This window comes from Scylla paramamosain, chromosome 28 (assembly GCF_035594125.1).
Source record: "Scylla paramamosain isolate STU-SP2022 chromosome 28, ASM3559412v1, whole genome shotgun sequence".
NCBI lineage: Eukaryota > Metazoa > Arthropoda > Malacostraca > Decapoda > Portunidae > Scylla > Scylla paramamosain.
Window position 1 is genome coordinate 13,356,952 of NC_087178.1, and position 17,799 is coordinate 13,374,750.

The window sequence follows — 17,799 nt, forward strand, 5'->3', positions numbered from 1 at the left end:
ATCCATTATCTATTTGTATCTTTAGGACTAGTGGGAATTTTTTTTTTTTTCAGTGTAGGGAGAATATGCGATAGATTAGAATGAACTAGTTTTATTCTTGATTTAGACTAAAGCATTCTCCAATAATAACAGCAATGCTGTTTTTTTCAAGTTCGGTGAAATAAGGAAATGTTGTAATCTGAATGATCTTACATTACATTGCGTGTATATCAAAATTTATATTTTAAATATTATGAGAGAAACAAAAAAGTAAACAAAAGATAAAAGAAAATTACTAATAATGATACAAATAAAATCATTATATGATATTTCAACATTATAAGTGGCTCAAATGGTTTAAATCAATAAGTTTTATCAGCCGATAAAAAAAATAATAATAATTAATTAAACCGAAATGTGATCTGACCGAAACTGACTATCTCGAGGGGGAGGGGCGAGCACAGACCATCAACAATCACCTAATTCACCTTTATTGCTTGTTTCTACCGGTGGTTAGTATCACTCCATCGTATTTGTGGCCTTAGCAACACCATCCTTTCTTATAACATTTTTTTTTCTTAATGTGAATTCTTTTGTGGTTTTGACAGCTCATGATTAATTAATTAATTAATTAATGATGAGCCAAAACCAAACTCATGTAACCTAACCAAACTAACTTATCTTAAATAAACTTACCTAGCTTCACCAGAGTAACCTAACCTAACCAAACTAACTTAACCTAACCTAACCTGACTAGACTAATCTAACTTAACCTAACCAAACTAACCTCAGCTAGCCTAACATAACATAACATAATAAGATAAGTTACCATCTATTCATCACATGGGTTGTAATAGCAAGCTGTTGTCATAGGAGCAAGCGAGCTTGCTTCCCCAAAAAATAGATAAATCTTTAAATGTTGTGGTCAGCATTATAAATAATTTGCAGTGGAGTATATATGGGGTTCAAATTACTCAGAATGAGAAGCTCTGTCTGATGAGAAGGATAAGAAATGCCATGTTGAGACCGGGGAAAGACTGAAATAATACCCTTTGTAGTCCCCACGCATCTTATGTCATAAGCCTCCTCAGTCCCAACAGCTATTCATTGGTACATAGTAGAGCAATTTTATCATAAGGCATCCTCTCCTAGCTACAGCATATGCTCTGCTTCCCCTGCCATCTCTTACTACCACATGTAACAGGTAGATTGACTTATATACTTTATAAAAATGTATAGAGATTTGTGGAATTGTAAGATACAGAATATACTGTTTGACGAAAAAGAAGTAAATGATATTTTTTATACTTCAATTCCTAGAGGATTGATATTCTTGTGATTAAACCCTAAAGGAATTTTGTTCTTGTGTATCATTTCTTATGGTACATTCTTGCAAATTATCTTGAAGAAACAAAAATATATTAAGTTTTTATTAAACTGGATCCTGATAATGCAGAGATAAAACTGTTTTTTTTTTTATTCTGGTAGATTTTTATATGTGTGGAATTTATCTGATAATTATTTCTCAGCAAAATGCATCCTCTGAAAACAACACCAAAACTGTGTTCATGGGCTTGATTACTCAAATGATGATGTCACCTGGCGGTTGTTTTGGTTCTGATATCTAAGGCACTATTGTGTTTCTCCTTTTCACCAAAATATACCTGTACTTAATATTTTATATCTGAGTGTCCACATTAGCTTCAAACAGTTCAAAATGGTATGCTGAGTGTATTTCACTCAAAAATCAGAAGACAAGGGAACTAATGAGGAGAAAATTTTTGACAAGCCAAACCTCTTCGGAATATGATATAATCACCTCTTTGAAATGCCCAACCTGTCTGCTTCTTGATGTGTTGACAATTGTCAATCATGCATGATTAGGTCATGGGTAAAGTCAAGGTTTTCTTTGGTCATGCCAGTTAGTGATGTCCCTGACCTTGACTCATCTTCAAGTTTCACTGTGCCACGCTTGAATTTTTGTACCTAGCATGTGACTATTGCATACGAAGGAACACTGTCATGTAAAGTATTGAGCATATCAATGAATTTTTGATGGTGACATTCCTTTGTGATGAAAGTATTTCATTCCAGCCCAATTCTCAAATTTCTCAATTTTCACCATATCACTCAATAACATTCAATTAGAAAATCTGCAAAAATAAGACAGAAGGGTCTAGAAGCATTTTTTTTTTTTATGTAGGAGGGACACTGGCCAAGGGCAACAAAAATCAAATAAAAAAAAATGGCCCACTGAGCTGCCAGTCCCCGAATAGGGTCCAAACTGGTAGACAAAAATTGAGTCTTGGAACTCTTTCTTGAAGGAGTTCAAGTCATAGGAAGGTGGAAATACAGAAGTAGGCAGGGAGTTCCAGAGTTTACCAGATTGAATGATTGAGAATACTGCTTAACTCTTGCATTAGAGAGGTGGACAGAATAGGGGTGAGAGAAAGAAGAAAGTCTTGTGCAGCGAGACTGCGGGAGAAGGAGAGGCATGAAGTTAGCAAGATCAGAAGAGCACTTAGCATGAAAATAGTGGTAGAAAATAGCAAGAGATGATACATTGCAGTGATGAGAGAGTGACTGAAGACAGTCAGTTAGAGGAGAGTTGATGAAGACAAAAGCTTTTGATTCCACTCTGTCTCGAAGAGCAGTTTGAGTGGAACCCCTCCCCCCAGACATGTGAAGCTTACTCCATACATAGACGGATAAGGCCCTTGTACGGAGTTAGCAGCTGGTGGGGGGTGAGAAAAACTGGCGTTAGACATCTCAGAATGTCTAACTTCATAGAAGGTATTTTAGCTAGAGATGAGATGTGAAGTTTCCAGTTCAGATTATAAGTAAAGGACAGACCGAGGATGTTCAGTGTAGAAGAGGGGGACAGTTGAGTGTCATTGAAGAAGGGGATAGTTGTCTGGAAGGTTGTGTCAAGTTGATAGATGGAGGAATTGAGTTTTTGAAGCATTGGACAATACCAAGTTTACTCTGCCCCATTCAGAAATTTAGAAAGATCAGAAGTCAGGCGTTCTGTGGCTTCCCTGCATTATTCATTGCTGAATAATAAGAAGAGAGTGGGTGACAGGACAGAACCCTGAGGAACACCACTGTTAATAAATTTAGGAGAAGAACAGTGACCATCTACCACAGCAGCAATAGAATGGTCAGAAAGGAAACTTGAGATGAAGTTACAGAGAGAAGGATAGAAGCTGTAGGAGGGTAGTTTGGAAATCAAAGCTTTGTGCCAGACTCTATCAAAAGCTTTTGATATATCCAAGGCAACAGCAAAAGTTTCACCAAGTCTCTAAAAGAGGATGACCAAGACTCAGTAAGGAAAGCCAGAAGATCACCAGTAGAGTGGCCTTGACAGAACCCATACTGACAATCAGATAGAAGGTTGTGACAAGATAGATGTTTAAGAATCTTCCTGTTGAGGATAGATTGAAAAACTTTAGATAGGCAGGAAATAAAAGCAATAAGATAGTAGTTTGAGGGATTAGAATGGTCACCCTTTTTAGGAACAGGCTGAATGTAGTCAAACTTCCAGCAAGAAGGAAAGGTAGATGTTGACAGACACAGCTGAAAGAGTTTGACTAGGCAAGGCGCAAGCACGGAGGCCCTGTTTTGGAGAACAATAGGAGGGACCCTATCAGGTCCATAAGTCTTCTGAGGTTTTAGTCCAGCGAGGGCATGGAAAACATCATTGTGAAGAATTTTAATAGGTAGCATGAAGTAGTCAAAGGATGGAGGAGAGGAGGGAACAAGCCCAGAATCATCCAAGGTATAGTTTTTAGCAAAGGTTTGAGCGAAGAGTTCAGGTTTAGAAATAGATGTGATAGCAGTGGTGCCATCTGGTTGAAATAAAGGAGGGAAAGAAGAAGCAAAGTTATTGGAGATATTTTTGGCTAGATGCCAGGAGTCACGAGGTGAGTTAGATCTTGAAAGATTTTGACACTTTCTGTTAATAAAGGAGTTTTTGGCTTTTTGGAAAATAAACTTGGCATGGTTCCAGGCAGAAATATAAAGTGAATGAGATTCTGGTGATGGAAGACTTAAGTACCTTTTGTGGGCCATCTCTCTATTATGTATAGCATGAGAACAAGCTATGTTAAACCAAGGTTTGGAAGGTTTAGGTAAAAAAAAAAAGAGTGAGGAATGTATGCCTCCATGCCAGACACTATCATCTCTGTTATGCATTCAGCACACAAAGACAGGTCTCTGACACGGAAGCAGTAGTCATTCCAAGGAAAATCAGCAAAATACCTCCTCAGGTCCTCCAAACTAGCAGAGGTAAAATGCCAGAGGCACCTTTGCTGAGAGGGATCCTAAAGAGGGATTGGAGTGATAGGACAAGATACAGATATGAGATTGTGATTGGAGGAGCCCAACGGAGAAGAGAGGATAACAGCATAAGCAGAAGGATTAGAGGTCAGGAGTAGGTTAAGAATGTTGGGTGTATCTCCAAGATGGTCAGGAATACAAGTAGGGTGTTGCACCAATTGCTCTAGGTTGTGGAGGATAGCAAAGTTGAAGGCTAGTTCACCAGGATGGTCAGTGAAGGGAGAGGAAAGCCAAAGCTGGTGGTGAACATTGAAATCTCCAAGAATGGAGATCTCTGCAAAAGGGAAGAGAGTCAGAATGTGCTCCACTTTGGAAGTTAAGTAGTCAAAGAATTTCTTATAGTCAGAGGAGTGAGGTGAGAGGTATACAGCACAGATAAATTTAGTTTGAAAGTGACTATAGTCATAGCCAGATGGTGGAAAACTCAGATTTAGAAGATTCAAGAGCATAGGCACAAGAGCAGGTTAAGTTGTTGTACACATAAATGCAACATCCAGCTTTGGATAAAAAATGAGGATAGAGAAAATATGAGGGAACAGAAAAGGGGCTACTGTCAGTTGCCTCAGACACCAGAGTGCCAGTGACGAAAAGAAGATGAGGTTTAGAAGAGGAGAGGTGGTGTCCTACAGATTTAAAATTAGATCTTAAACCACAAATGTTGCAGAAGATAATGAAGGAAAAGTTGAAGGGGGGTGTCAAGACACTTAGGGTTGTTGTCAGAAGGACAGTCCAACCTGGGGACATTTGTGGTCCCCTACCCAAATGGGGACTCCAAGGCTGGTGTAGAAGTTGCTGTGATAATTTTGAAATTTTTAGTGAAGGGTGTGTGTGTTATTAGATGCTTGTAGTTTTGTGTGGATGAAGAGAGTTGTCTTTAGAGGGTAGGCTGACCACCCCCCTTGTGTTGTGAGACACAAGGGGAAACATTCAGTAAGGTCACAGCTGAGTTTAATATATATATATATATATATATATATATATATATATATATATATATATATATATATATATATATATATATATATATATATATATATATATATATATATATATATATATATATACATACGTGTGTATTTACCTGGTTGTGGTTTACAGAAGGGAGCAATCTCATAGTATCCCGTCTCTCTGTCTATCGAGTTTGGTCTTAAAAGCATGGACAGTTACAGCATTTTTTTTTTTGATAACATCTTCACTGAGTTCATTCCATTTGTTCACACTTCTGTGAGGAAAACTATACTTCTTGATGTCTCTTCTACAGTTAACTTTCTTGAACTTCTTACTGTGTCCCCTTGTACTCTGTGTCTAAATTTATATAACATTCTTTGTCCACATTTTCCACACCATTTATCATTCTGTAGATATTTATTAAATCCCCTCTCTCTCTCCTATGTTCAAGAGTAGGATTTCCAACATTCTTAATCTCTTTTCATAGGTTGACTTACTCAACTCCGGAACCATCTTAGTGACTGCTCTTTGTACTCTTTCTAATTTTATAATATTCCTCTTTATGTTAGGAGACCACACCACTGCCGCATATTTCAGTCATAGTCTCTATCATGAAAATCAACAACTTTTTATTTCATTCCTTCATCTAAATGTGAAAATGCCATTCTTATTTTTTTCAACAAATTCATTGTCTCTCCCGTAATTTTATCAATGTGTCTTTCTAGAATCAAATTTTCAGTAACTGTTTCTCCCAAATCCATTTTCTCTTTTGATTTCTGTAACTTCACACCATCCATCTCATAATGATATTTTATTCTTTTCTTACTCTTACCAAACTCCATGACTTTACATTTACTTAAATTGAATTCCATTTGCCAAGATTTACTCCATCTATTTATCTTATTTAAATCATCTTGCAGTACCATACAGTCATTTACATTTTCTACCCTTCTCATCTGCAAATAAGTTCATATAACTATTTCTTCATTTATGTCATTCACATTTATTACAAACATATCAGTCTCAACATTGACCCCTGTGGGACACCACTAGTTACTTTCAACCAAGATGAATTCTGGTCTTGTATTACTGTTCTCATCTCTCCATCATCCAGATAATCCTCCATCCACTCCAACAGTCTTCCTCCAATTTTTCCATAATTTTTATCTTCCATAGCAATTTTTGGTGTGGTACTTTGTCACACGCTTTCTACAAGTTTAAGTAGACACCATCCACCCATCCGTCTCTCTCCTGTACAATATCAATTACCCTTGAATAAAAGGACAATAAGTTCATGGAGCATGATCTTCCCCTCCTAAATCCAAATTGACAATTTGCCAAAACTTTATCTCTTTTCCAAGTATTCCATTCATCTTTCCTTTATTGTTCTTTTGCATAGTTTTCCTACAGCACTAGTCAAGGACACTGGTCTATAATTTAGTGGGTTTTCCTTATTTCCTCCTTTGAATATTGGTGTAATATTTGCTCTCTTCCAATCTTTTGGTACTCTTCCCTGTGATAGTGATGTCACCACTAGACTGGGAATTTTATCAGCCAGTTGTTCTCTGCATTCCTTCAATATCCAGTTTGATACTCCATCTGGACCAGTTGCTTTATTTACATCATGTTCTTTCATCATCTTAAGTATTTCCTCATAACTGACTGGGACTGTACTTAGTATACTCCTCACCAAGTATTTCCTCATAACTTACTGGGACTGTACTTAGTATACTCCTCACCAACTTATCCCTTCCAGCATCAAACCCCTTCCACAGTAAATACCAATCTGAAACTATTATTCATAACATCTGCCATGTCCTGTGCATCCTCATTGATTTTTCCTTCAACTTTCAATCTTGATACACCTTCCTTCTTCTTCATCTTCCCATTAATATGTCTAAGGAATAGTTTGGGTTCATTTATACACTTATTCATTATATCTCTTTCATAGTTTCTTCTCTCCATTCTTATTATCTCAGTGCACTTGTTTCTAACATCAATATATTCCTCCCATCTGCTCTCAGTTTCCCTCTTCTTCCATCTATTCCAAGCATTTGACTTACAGTGTCTAGCCTGTTTTCATTTTGTATTGAACCATTCTTTACCCTTTCTACATCTTGCTCCTCCTCTAGGTACAAATTTCTCCACAGCAGAATTGTATATTCTTATAAATTCATCCCATTTTTTTTCAAACATCTTCTGCATCTTCAAAGTCTTTCCAGTCCATGGCAACAAAGTACTTTCTTAATTTTTCAAAGTCAGCTTTACTATATTTAAATCTTTTCACCTTATAATTTTCATCAATGATTACATTTTCATTTTTCAAATTAAATTCCATCAACACATGATCACTTTTACCTAGAGGGCTATCATAGTGTATAGTTTCATTAATTTCCATGTCCTTGGTAAACATTAAATCAAGTCTTGATGGTTTATCTCTTCCACTAAATCTGGTATCTCAGTCAACCCATTGAATCATCAAGTTTTCCACTCCCAGTTTAATAGTCTATTACTCCATGAGTTCTCACTTCCATTAGTTGTCAATGTCTCCCAATTTATCTCCTTACAATTAAAATCACCAACAATCAGTAACTATATCACTACTTTCCATCACTATCTCTTCAAGACCTTTTAACACATCTATCAACATCTCTTTGTGCTCTTCTTTTCCCAAGCATTGGTCATAGGTGGCATATACACTCCTACATAATTAATTATCCTTCCATTTCCACTTCTAATCACTTCTAACCCACTTGTAAAATTTCAGACTTGTCTTCACTTTTATTACCTTATCCACTTTAACACATTTTTTTTGTTTTTGTCATAATGATCACTCCCCCTCCTCCCTTGTCACTTCTATTTTTCATCCATAAATCATATTTATCATCACCAGTGTCAGGAGTTCCCCATTCATTTTTCCATTTTGTCTCATAATACAACATCCGGTGCGGTTCTGTTTAACAATTCATTTAATTCCATTTTAGTTGATATTAATCCATTTACATTAGTATAACATACCTAACTTGCTGTTTGATGTACCATTTCTTTATTCTCATATCTCTTACTCTCCAGAAAACTTCTCCGTTCGTTGTTGTTTTTTTGTTTTTTTTTGGGGGGGCTTCATTTACCAGCTCCTTTTGCTTCAACCTTTCAGTCTCATCCATATCCCTGTTTATCCATACATTCCTATATTCTTCATCTCCAGACAACCTCCAAGACCCATTAATTACTTCTGCTTGTACCTGTGTTGCAAACCTTATTCTTATATATCTCATTTTTTCTTTTTCATATTTCCCACTTCAGTGGAACTCTTCCACATGCTTTACTACCTGGCTGTGTGTGTGTGTGTGTGTGTGTGTATTATGATATATGTAGGTTTCTGCATGTCTGAGTAGGTTTTCTCTGAAGGAGCTCATTTCATCTAATAGGAAATAAGAACTCATGTGCTCATGGTATAGGGGAAACTGAAACACCAGAAATTAATCCAAGTGGAAGAAAGAAACTGTAGTGATCAAGGATATAGAGGTCCCAGAATGACTCAGGGACCTGACAACCATCGTGGTTCTAACATCTGTGCTACTGTCATTCTGTTCTCCTGGTCAGGGATTAGATCCCTAGGCTTGGCAAAGTACTGTCATGGCTGAAGATTTCAGATCAATTTCCATGTTTTTATGAAAGATCCAAGTTGGCATGACATTTACTCCTTCTGTCCCACAGGAGACAATGGGGTATGAGATCCGCTTTAGGAAAAGGTTCCTGCCTCGCTCCTTTGCTGACCTCAGTGCCATGGTCTTCATGAGTCTGGTCATCCCTGCAGTGTATTGGTTTGAGGTGTGTTTTCTACCCTTTTCATTTTCACATATAGGAATAGAAGTCATGTTGGTATTGTTGTCAGCATTTATTGGTTTAATATAAGAATAAAAGGAAAACCGAGGAGCCAGTAGGCTTCATGTCTCAATTCATGTATAATACACCTATGTATGTCCATATTACCTTGTCTCTGAATTTGTCTACTCATATTTTTAAACCTTCCTATTCATTCTACACTAACAACTTGATAACTAGTTGAGTCTGCTCCACTGATCTATCTTTCTATTCAAAGGTCAAGTTCTTTCTATTTCCTTAAAATAAAATTTTATTAAATACAAAAAAAACAACTCATTGGATTTTCCTCACAAAAAAGAAATAGAAATTGTGTTCTTTAGAAGTATACTAAAGTGATTCTTATCTCTTGTAGGTATATGTTGTAGCACCTACTGTATACAATACAACACTCAACTTCCTACATGCCATCCTGGGAACATACGTTGTGATAAACATATTTGGAAACTTCATCGCCATCATTGTTGTCGATTCTTCCACTCGGGGACTGGTGCTGCCTTCGCAGGTATCATAGGAACTGCTGGATTCAGTGTTCAAAGCTTCATATATAAAGTAAATACACATATGTGAAATTAAAGAGTTTACATAGAAAGTAATGTCCTGCCACTGCTGAAGTGTATGTGAGTGTATATGGTACATTATGATGTTAATTTTATATATTGAATGCCTGTGATATTTTTTTATACTGTGACCAGAAAATTATCTGTCTATTTAAGACTCACAAGATAGGAGAGTTTAGACTTTGCTTTTATTTATAGGTGCCAGCTGGATGGCATGTGTGTGCTGTCTGTGAAAGCACTGCACCTCCTCGTTCCCGCCACTGCAACACCTGTAATGTGTGTGTGCTAAAAAAGGAGCACCACTGTGTGTTTGCTGGATGCTGTGTGGGGCTGTATAACCACAGGTACTTTTACATCTTCCTTTTCCTCATGTGGGGATCAACTCTATACTGCTCCTGCCTCAATGCCTGCTTCATCTGGCCCTATGTGGGTAAGTCCTGGTTCAATGTTTGTGTCTGCATAATGCAAGATTATGAAGAAGTTTATGATCATGAAGAAGATTCTTTGGTTTATCCTGCTTAGGTTAATTTGTGCCATAGCATTAATTATGATTAATAGTAATTATCTTTTATCAATTTGTTTTCCAGCTTTTACTCATACTGTCCAGTCTGTATGTGTAAAGCTTGTTTTTTGTTTTTATATTGCCTGTATGTGTATGTATACCTACTAATGATATATTGAATATCTGCTTCCACTTCTGTGGAGCATCCACATTCAAGATACTATCTGCATTACTATCTGCATCCTCATTTTAAAACAACCAAAGATCCACATCAATATCCACACCCCCACATTTACAGGGAGTAAAAGTTTTACCTCTGCCTCAGCCTCCACATAAAAAAAATGCAGAGATTGTGGATATGTGTGTGTGTGTGTGTGTGTGTGTGTGTGTGTGTGTGTGTGTGTGTGTGTGTGTGTGTGTGTGTGTGTGTGTGTAAGAGAGAGAGAGAGAGAGAGAGAGAGAGAGAGAGAGAGAGAGAGAGAGAGAGAGAGAGAGAGAGAGAGAGAGAGAGAGAGAGAGAGAGAGAGAGAGAGAGAGCCATGAACTGTGAGTTAAATTAGTTCAAATAAGTGAGAGTGAAGGCAAGCAGCATGAATGAGTCAAATGGAAAGTAAGCATGAGTGAGTTGAGAGATTAATAGAGTAAGAATGGCTGTGGATAGGAAGAAATAAGTGAGAAGTGTGAGTGAAAGTCAGTGTGAAGGAGAAAACAAATGTGTTAGATTATGAAAATAAGTGAAAGATTAAGTGTTAGTGTGAGTGAGATTGAAAGTAGGAATGAGATAGAGTGAGGCTGAGTGAAAATCTTCGTAAGTGAGAACATAAACACGAGTGTGAAAGTTAGCAAAAGATGAAATGTGAGAATAAGAACAATCCTGAGGATTGATAAATAGAATGAGACTGTGGGAATAAGCATGAAATTATTTGAAAGGATGAGAGACTGAGGAAGGATGGTGAGTCAATGCTATGGTAGTGATAGTCAACATGGGTGCATGATATACACTAGTGTACATGAATTTTTTCAGAGGATACTTGAAAATCATGGGGTATATGGAGGGTTACATGACATGGCTAGTGTGTATAAGAGTGCACAATAGGAAAAGATATTTTAGGAAGAAAATTGTGTTATGTAAGAAATTTATTTAAACTTAAATAAAAATATTACAAATTTATGTATTATATTAGTATATTACATTTTGACACAACTCAAACCTCATGGGTTTTGAGACCTAGTATTTTGTTTTATTATACATTTAACGTGTGTAGGAAAAAACATGATATATTTATGTAATTTTTTTGTAATTATTGATCCTAAGTGTTAGGGTGTAAGTTTTTCAAAAGCTCCCTTGAAGGTGCATGAACTTAGAAAAGACTGGGAACCAGTTGGCTATGAAATGAGTGAGGTATCACTCGTATCACTCCCTCATCCCTGTACCTTGGACAGATAAGGGGAGAGGTGACATCAAGGGAGGTTTGAGACAAGACAAAAGGAGAAGGGAAGGGAAAGGAACAGGGAGAGGAAGGGACATCTTAGGAAGTAGAGGGAGGAAAGGAATTTGTAATGAGAGAAAGAGAGTACATGGAGTAAGGAAGTGAAAGAAGGGTGAAGGAGGAAGATAGGAGCACAGGAAGAAATTACAGAGAATAAATATAAGCAGGGTGAGGAGTGAGTGAAGAAATAGAGGGAGAGAGGAAGCAGTGGGGAATAAGAACTCCTTTCCTGTTCTCTACTCTTTATCTTCCACCTATCCACCACCCTCCTATTTTTATTCCTTCAAATTCCTTGTCCCCAGTACTCTCCTTCCCCAGTTACATCTTCTACATTCTTGAAATACATTATTCTAAACCAATCTTTTTTATATATTATATCTATATTTTCTCTTTATTTTTTATTTTTTATTTTTTTTTTGTTTTCCTGTTTTCTCTTTTTCTCCTCAGGAGCTTTATGTCATAAATATCATGCTTTTTTTATTACTGTAATATGTATAAAACTGATCCACATCCACAACTGCAACTATGGACATGGTGGTAAAAGAAATCTGCAATTGCATCCATGTCTGCAGATTTTGATATTTTAACATCTACAATCTTATTTGCAACTGCATTTTATGAGAATTGCACATCCCACTCTACATCTGTGTCCGTGGAACTCTATAATTTATTATCCAATACACCACTGATAAATATTACATACTCAATGTTTTATGAATGTGGGAACTATTTGGAGTTACACTCACCCAATTGCCTTCCAACTAACACATAATCACAGAAAGCATCCCTAAATATAATTATAAATAATTGATAACGTAGCTGTGGATCACATGGCTGGAAGTTATGGCAACAGCTAGTGGTGACAGGTGGTCACTGGTGTTTCAAGCCAGCAGTTGGCCATGTGTTCATAGTTAAAGCAAGAGTTTTCTTGTGATACCCAATGATTTTGACTTCTAAGTTCTTGCCAACTTAGATAATTTAACTTAAGGAAACCAATAAATTGGCGAGAATGCATCTTAACCCCTTCGCGCCCAGGTAGCCGAGGGCTATACCACCCACCCCCAAGACTTACACTCATCCAAAAATATTTAAGAAATATGCATGTAAATGCTAGAAAAGTGTTATTAATCCACTATTTCCACTTAAAAATGAGCAATGTGGTATAAACATACACAGTGATATATTATAATGTATAAGAAATAATAATGGCAATGTTAATGATGATAAAAAATCATTGTAATGAGATAAAGATGGTGGTGAAAATAAAAGTACTCGGAATATAAGTAGTAGTTGTAGTGGTAGTAGTGGTGGTGGTGGTGGTGGTGGTGGTAGTAGTAGTAGTAGTAGTAGTAGTAGTAGTAGTAGTAGTAGTGACACCTGTCCCTCATCAGGTCCAAAAATGGTTCAATTCTGGTTGACAGTACATTTTTCTTGACAGTGGCAGCAGATGAAAATCTCAAGAATTTGAGAATGGAGAGAAACCTATTCCTACTCATCACTTCCTTTGTGAAAACTTGTGGGCTTCCAAAAACTGCATTGTGTGACCAATACATATGCATATTGGGTAGTTGTACCACTCCCATGGCTATCAATAACCCAAAGGATACATGCATGTCATCTGCTGTTACTGGTTTCCACTTTAGCCCATGTACTTTTTTCTTTGTTGGATTTTCAGCAAAATAAACATCAGCTCTCTCATTAGCCCATGAATACAATTTAGAAATCACATAGCCATCTATAAAATGACTAAAAGCATCTCCAGGAGTATGGAAAGTAAGGGCTGGAATAGCCTGGGGCCCTTGGGCAGCACCATCAGTGAAGCTGGGCGGTGCACTTGGCTGTGTGTCAGCAAAGATGTCGACAAGAAACTGCCACCCACTGTCTTCAACTGGATCACCATCCTGCCATAATTCACTATCACTAAGCTCCAGTTCACTGTCACTACTTTCATCTTCACCCTCACTTTCTGGCACATATGATGTATCAGAGTCTGAATCACCCCTGTCTGACATGGCTGTAAATTCCTAAAAACTATCACAAAATATAGCAAAAATAAGTTTCCAATAATGGCAAGGCAATGAGAAGACACTAAAGTACGTCTTTTTGTATCGATCGCCTTAGGCAAGCTGGGCATGGAGAGGCACTTCCGGCCAGTAATATTTTATGATGGACAGTCACGCCACATATAAGCAAATTGATTGGCTGATGGGTGTGGCTTATTTTTATTCCCGGCAGTAGGCTATACCAGGCTCATAGACTGCATACAGGACGAAAAACCAGTCCGCAATATGTACGGGTACCGCATGTATATGTACAGTAAAATCCCTCTTATCCGGCATCAACGGGACCGCCGACATGCTGGATACTTGAATATTGCCGGATACTTGAATAGAAGTGAAATTTTGTCCACAATCACCACCCTCGGAGAAAAATGTGCCAGACACTTGAAGCTGCCGGATACTTGAATGCCGGATGAGAGGGATTTTACTGTATATGTCACGGTGTTTGGTATGGAGCGTGTCCGTGACGTAAAGGTGTATGTCATGGGTGTGAAGGGGTTAATAGGACTTAGTGCTGGTAACAGCTGGTAGCAGGCGAATATTGAGCCAAGCAGCAATACTCACTCCTTCCTTGTCACATCAACCAACAAAGGAAATGTGTAATCCACTCACGTCTACTTCCTATTTTATTTTAATAACTAATACTTAATTTGTACTAGATTATCATGAATTACCCCTTAATATGACTTTGCAATTTATATACAAGCCACAACACAAACCAATAACACATTGATATTGTGTGCCATACAAGCAGAAATTTCCACAAGGAATAATGTAATATTTGCCACCAATTAAAGTCAGCCACAATAATATCAGTACAATAAACATTGAAACCAGCGCAAATATTAAAGATATGATAATCAAGATTTTATGGAAACACACACATAGGAGAATGTTAACTAAGAACAAACTTTACAGGAGGATTCAACATGTGGGCCATTGTGCGTCTGCTACTGCCAGGAGTGTGGCTGCTATTGGAGCCCTGCATTGACACTCTGTATGCCTTCCTCTTTTCCATCAATGTGATTGGCTGCCTCTTTATGTCAGTTCTCATCTACTACTATACAAATCTCTTATTGACCAACACCACCACTCATGAGAACAACACACGCAAAGGTCATAAATATGACCAAGGAAGAAACCACAATCTGAAGGTGTGTGTGTGTGTATTTACCTAGTTGTATTGTACAGGGTCCAAGATAAAGCTTATTTTTCCTGTCTCCATTATCTGCAGTTATCCAATTTCTCTTTAAATTTGCTCACACTAACAGCTGTAACCACCTTCTTACTTAAATTATTCTAGAGATCACTGCTTCAATACAGGAAAATATATTTCTTGATGTCATTTACTACTCTTAATCTTTTTTTATGTCCTCTTGTACATCTTGTTCCCTCATCCATATGTATCTCCAAAATTTGTCAGTTTACCTTTTCCATATGATTTATTAATTTATGCATTGTTATCAAGTTTCCTCTTTCTCTTCTCATTTCCATCTCATCCAGTTGCTCTTCATGAGTCTTTTCCTTTAATTCTGGCACCATCTTCACTGCTGTCCTCTGTATTCTTTCCAATTTCCTTATATTCTTCTTCCTAAGTGGAGACCATACAAGTGCACCATACCCCAACTTGGATCATATCATGGTTGTAATTATTTTTTTCATCATATCCATGTCCATGGAATTAAAAGCCACTCTAATTTTATTTAACATCCTATTATATGTTTCTCTGGTGATAGTGTGTCCTGAATAATCACCCCCAAATCCTTTTCTTTATTACTTTTCATCATTGTATTTTCACCTATTTTATAGTTCTATGTAGGTCTTTTACTTTTCCTCTTTCCATCACATGACATTTCTCAGGATTAAATTCAAGTTTTCACTTTAGCCTCCAAGCATAAATTTTATCCTAATCTCTCTGTAGGTTCTTACAATCCTCCTGGTTCTTTATAGCTCTTAGCAACTTTGCATCATCAGGAAAAATAATAATGTAGCTAATTAATCCTTTCTGCTTATCATTTATGTGAATCTGAAACATAATCGGTGCTAATACAGATCCTTGTGGCGCTCCACTTGTTACCTCATTTCAGCTTGAAATATTATCCCTTGAAATATTGCCCTCATTTATCTATCTTTCGAATAGTTTTGCAACTAAATTAATATTTTGCCTTTTAATCCTCTGACATTTTCCAGTTTCCACAGTAGGCTCATGTGTGGAATCCTGTCAAATGCTTTTTTTTATATCCAGATATACAGCATCCACTCATCTATCTCATTCTTGCACCACTTCTATCACTCTAGTATAAAAGCTCATGTGATTTATAACACATTTTTTTCGTCTAGATCCAGATTCTTTATCTGTAATTACCTCATGTTCTTCCAAATGCTGCACCTATTTGCTTTTTATTACAATTTCACGGTTTACCTATGATGCTAGTTAATGCTACCGGCCTATAGTTTGATGGCTTCATTATATCACCTCCTTTATAAACAAGCATTATATTGGCTCTTTTCCATTCTTTGGCCACTCTTCCTACTTTCAATGAACTATTTACCACATTCCAGATTAGCTCCACCAGTTGGTCTCTATATTCTTTCAATACCCCCCCTGACACACCATTTGGTCCCATTGCTTTTCTAACATTGTCACTCAACAGCTTGTAGATTTCATACTTTTCCACCTTAATATCATGGAACCCTTCATTTGACAATCCACCTGTAGGCATTACAAAATCTGCCTCCTTTTTAAAATACAGATTTAAAACTCATTCATAATTTCGCTCATCTCCTCGTCATCTTCATATATCCTTCCACTTTTTTTAACTTAACAGTACTGTCTCTGTTTCATTTTACCATTTATGTATCTATAGAAAAGCTTAGGTTCCTCTTTACATTTGTTCACTATATCCCTTTCAAAATTCCTTTCTTCATCTCTTTTTATCCTAAAATATGCATTTCTTGCTTTTTTTTATATTCTTTTCTATTTCCTTCATTCCACAGCTTCTTCACCTTACGTGCCTTGTCCTTGTCCTTTTTGGACTTCAAACTTCTGGCATTATACCAACTATGCTTACTCATTTTCACTTTGTACATTGGTACAAATTCAAACACTTCTTCATTGTACTTATCTAATAGTGCTTCATATTTTATCAGTACATCCTTGTCTTTCAACAGCTTATCCCACTTTATTATACTTTCATAAAAATTTTTAAAAGTTCTTCAGAATTTGCCTTTGCATAGTTTAGTCTGCCATTTCTGTATTCTTTCCAATACTTTGCTTTTATCCCTTTTAATTTAACCTCTATTACAACATGATCACTTTCCAAATGGGGCCAGATGCTTCATATTTGGCCTGAATTTTGGCTTGCTGGTAAACAGTAGGTCAAGCATTGAAGGCTGCTCTTTTCCTCTGTATCTTGTAGCTTCATTTACCCACTACTCTAAAGTACTCACCATCACTAATTGCATTATCTCTTCACTCAACAAACCTGCACCCTCCCCTAGTTCCAACTCCTCCCAATGTACACTCTTGGAATTAAAATCACCCATAAGCAACACCTTATTTGTTTTTCTGATCATATTTTCCAAGCATTTCTATACTTCTTGCATCTTCCTATGCTCATTTGCCTTCCATGCATTGTCTTGGGTGGTATATATGTGACAATAATCTTTTTCTTTTTTTTCCTGTCTTTAACTACAATGCCCAAAACTTCTGCCATCCCATCACTGTATTCCACTTCTTCAACAAAGATATCCTTCTTCACCAGTATTAACACTCCTCCCCACTTTTATCTTTTCTGTCTCTCCTCCAAATATTGTATTCTTTCTTTTCAGATTTTATTTGTATTTCCTCTTTTAATTTGGTCTCTATTAAATATACAATATCCAGCTTGTTATCTATTAGAATATCCTTCACTTCCAGTATACTTGACACAAGCCCATTTATATTTGTGTACATAACTTTCAATATATTACATTCCTTCTCAATCATACTATATTCCCTCTCTATTGTTGCTCCTCTTCCCTGCCATTCTTCAGTCACC

General features: G+C 36.8%; 1 protein-coding gene across 1 annotated transcript in view; it reads left to right on the forward strand.

Moving 5' to 3' along the window:
• Positions 1-357: 357 nt before the first annotated feature.
• Positions 358-17,799, forward strand: part of LOC135114949 (probable palmitoyltransferase ZDHHC24) — an 18,188-nt gene continuing 746 nt past the window's right edge. Inside the window, exons 1-5 of the mRNA XM_064031255.1 lie at positions 358-491; positions 8,983-9,096; positions 9,503-9,652; positions 9,906-10,137; positions 14,678-14,913. Coding sequence (XP_063887325.1) covers positions 8,989-9,096; positions 9,503-9,652; positions 9,906-10,137; positions 14,678-14,913 — 726 coding nt within the window. The 5' untranslated portion in view covers positions 358-491; positions 8,983-8,988. The remainder of the gene's footprint in view (positions 492-8,982; positions 9,097-9,502; positions 9,653-9,905; positions 10,138-14,677; positions 14,914-17,799) is intronic.